Here is a 2,701-nt window from a genome sequence, read left to right on the forward strand (position 1 = left end):
TTTAAGTGCAAAAATCAATTTATTGTTTATACAATTTTATCTTAAGTTTAAAAAAAAAGTCAAATTGAATCACAATTACATCATTACAATACAATATTAAATTGCAATGAATTAGAACAATAATTAGAACAACTTTGTTAGACAAAATTCAACTGTGAACTATTTTACACTTAAAACATGTGTAAAAGACATTCTAAAAGAAATCGAAGAAAATAAAGAAAAAGGAGGAATTAATGCATGAATGTACTGCTTTAAATTTAAACCCATTTTATGATAGTTTTTTGTATAAAATAACAAATCACAAAAAATCATTAGCACTCATTCTTGCTCTTAGATTGATAAAGGCATGCACACATGTTCCTCTATAGCTAAACAAATTATACAGGGCCCTTATTCTGATTTTACTTTATTCACTCAAGAACTGTCATGGGTACAATCGTCAGGGGTAAAATCTTAACAGGGGAGTTCTTCATGTGACTCCAGAAAAATGGATAGACTTTCTCTGTAAATGTGTGATTGAAGATTTTGATATCTGTCTCATTGAGAGGATCCGAGAAGGACACCTGTCCTTTGTCCCAGTCCAGCTGTATTCTGATTTTCTGGAGTCCTCCCTCGGCAGAGAATGGAGACTTTGGCCGACAAGGCGAGCGAGTGTAAAAGCCGCAATTATACTCCACACTCCAGACCCCGTTATAAAACAGCCCGGTTTTTGGATTGGACTCTGTGGTTATTCCCACCTCCCACAAACTACTATTCCCAACCTCGACGTCCCAGCAATGGCTTCCTGAGTTAAAACCCTCAGAGCTGAGGACACACGCACTTGATTCGAACCTTTCAGGGTTATCAGGAATGTGCGTCATATCTTCTGTTTCATCAAATGTCATGCTGGTCAGATCTTCAGACAGTTCAAGGGACATGTGTGCAGTGTTGGGGTCTAGAATGATGGGACCTAATGACACAGATCATAGAGAGGAGCAATAAAGGAGATGCAGTGCATACATGATTATATATGTTCATACATTTTGCAATTTTCTGAAGTTTAACAAGCCATGTTTCTTTCAATAATGTGTGTAAGATATAAGTTCATAAATATTATCTAGATCAGAGATGCACAAACCAGGGCTCATAGGCCAAGTTGGCTTGTGGTGATTTTTGTTTTGGCCTGCCATGTCATATATTAGAAGAGTTATTCATGTCAAGATTCATGTATCTAAGAAGGTCACGGAATATCTGTATCAGGCATTGAACTCTATTGTACAATAAACTGGATTGTTTCTCATTGTACTATACATTATTATTTTTGGCCCTTCACAGGAAAAAGTTTGTTGTTCAGTATCAGTAAAAACATGCTATTCCATTTTCTTTTTCTTTGTTACCTTTCTGATTTCCCTTAATCATAAGTAGGTATCAGACTTACTGTACTGCACAATGCTCTTCATTTTCTCCCAAACTCTAAATTGCAGGTTGCCCAAGTGCTTTGCTTCATCAATCAGTGCTCCTGAAACCATCTGTGGATCCTGCAAAGAGCACTGAGCTCTAGAACAACATCCAAAAGTCAGTATGGTGCTGAGTTTCCAAACTAACATCATGCAAACGTAAAAATAATGTAAATCTTTTGGTGAAATCCTAAGTGAGAAAAACTACATTATCGGTGAACCTAAATAAAACTGTATACAACAAATGCATAGTTCTATTAAATAAAGTGTTTAGTTTATTGTTTGGTTGTTATTGTTATGGAAATTGTTGTGAGGAGACTTTTAAGTGACATTAACAGAAGAAGTCTCCAGTGTCGGTGCTTTGTGAAATTAATAACTGTGCATTAAAGAATCAGTACAAAAATGATAAGCTGGTGAAGAGAATGACAAGGAAAAGTTTTTTACGAGCATTAAATGCAGCTATAAATGGATAAAAGTATATTGTGTTTTGTCTAATTGCTGTGCTATAAAATAAAAAAATACGACATGCGTCAAAGTGTTTTTATTGGTAAATAATCAGTTTCTGCTTTTATGAGCCACATCATTATATTTTTATAAGGTAATACCCCAAAAGTTTCATTGCATAATTAAATAAAGTACTTTAGTAACTTTTTATTCCTGTTGGATCATGTCTTTTCTTATTTATTTTCTTTGTCAAGATCAAGAAAAACAGAACCACAGAGAGAAAAAAAGCAGGAAATGACTTACCTAGTCATTGATGACTCAAAGTTCTGTGGGGGAAAAATATAAATAAATATATATGCAGGGTTACTTGGAATTAGGTCATAATTATAGAAAATTTAACTAAATGCCTAATCTATATTCTCTTCTTCTTGTTTAACGAAAAAAAGTAACGTAATGGAATATACAGCGTAGTATCCTACACAGTAAACAGCAGAGATTTTTAGTTTTAATTATTTTACTACTTATCAAGCAATGCAAAAGTGTAGAGATGTGTAGCAAACCTCTGTGAGCTTCCTGTCTCCATGGTTGTACACATTACCTAATAATTAAATGCCCAATAGAACTGTGTAATAAAGCACAATTGAGTGCGAAGAGAAAACACAGTTTCAGATTTTCTGCAAGCTTTGTTAACTGAATGAAATGTTCCAGTACTCACAACAACAGACTCTAGAGCACATTCGGGTATCATGTACCTGTACGAATAAGACATCTTCAGTCCACATATCCTTTTCTATGGCTCTGATCAGTTTTGCAAGTGATGA

At 34.5% G+C, this 2,701-nt stretch overlaps 1 protein-coding gene across 2 annotated transcripts in view; it reads right to left on the bottom strand.

Moving 5' to 3' along the window:
- LOC310719926 (zinc-binding protein A33-like) overlaps positions 1–2,701 on the bottom strand; it is a 4,501-nt gene continuing 1,800 nt past the window's right edge. For both annotated transcript variants that reach the window (XM_083530118.1, XM_083530117.1), the window contains exons 3-6: positions 2,633–2,701; positions 2,184–2,206; positions 1,418–1,536; positions 1–949 (exon numbers count right to left, since the gene is read on the bottom strand). The exon at positions 2,633–2,701 is cut by the window's right edge and continues 162 nt beyond it. In XM_083530118.1, coding sequence (XP_083386244.1) covers positions 411–949; positions 1,418–1,536; positions 2,184–2,206; positions 2,633–2,701 — 750 coding nt within the window. In that variant the 3' untranslated portion in view covers positions 1–410. The remainder of the gene's footprint in view (positions 950–1,417; positions 1,537–2,183; positions 2,207–2,632) is intronic.

The sequence above is a fragment of the Silurus aristotelis genome (assembly GCF_946808225.1).
Source record: "Silurus aristotelis genome assembly, chromosome: 25".
In the NCBI taxonomy this organism is placed as follows: Eukaryota; Metazoa; Chordata; class Actinopteri; order Siluriformes; family Siluridae; genus Silurus; species Silurus aristotelis.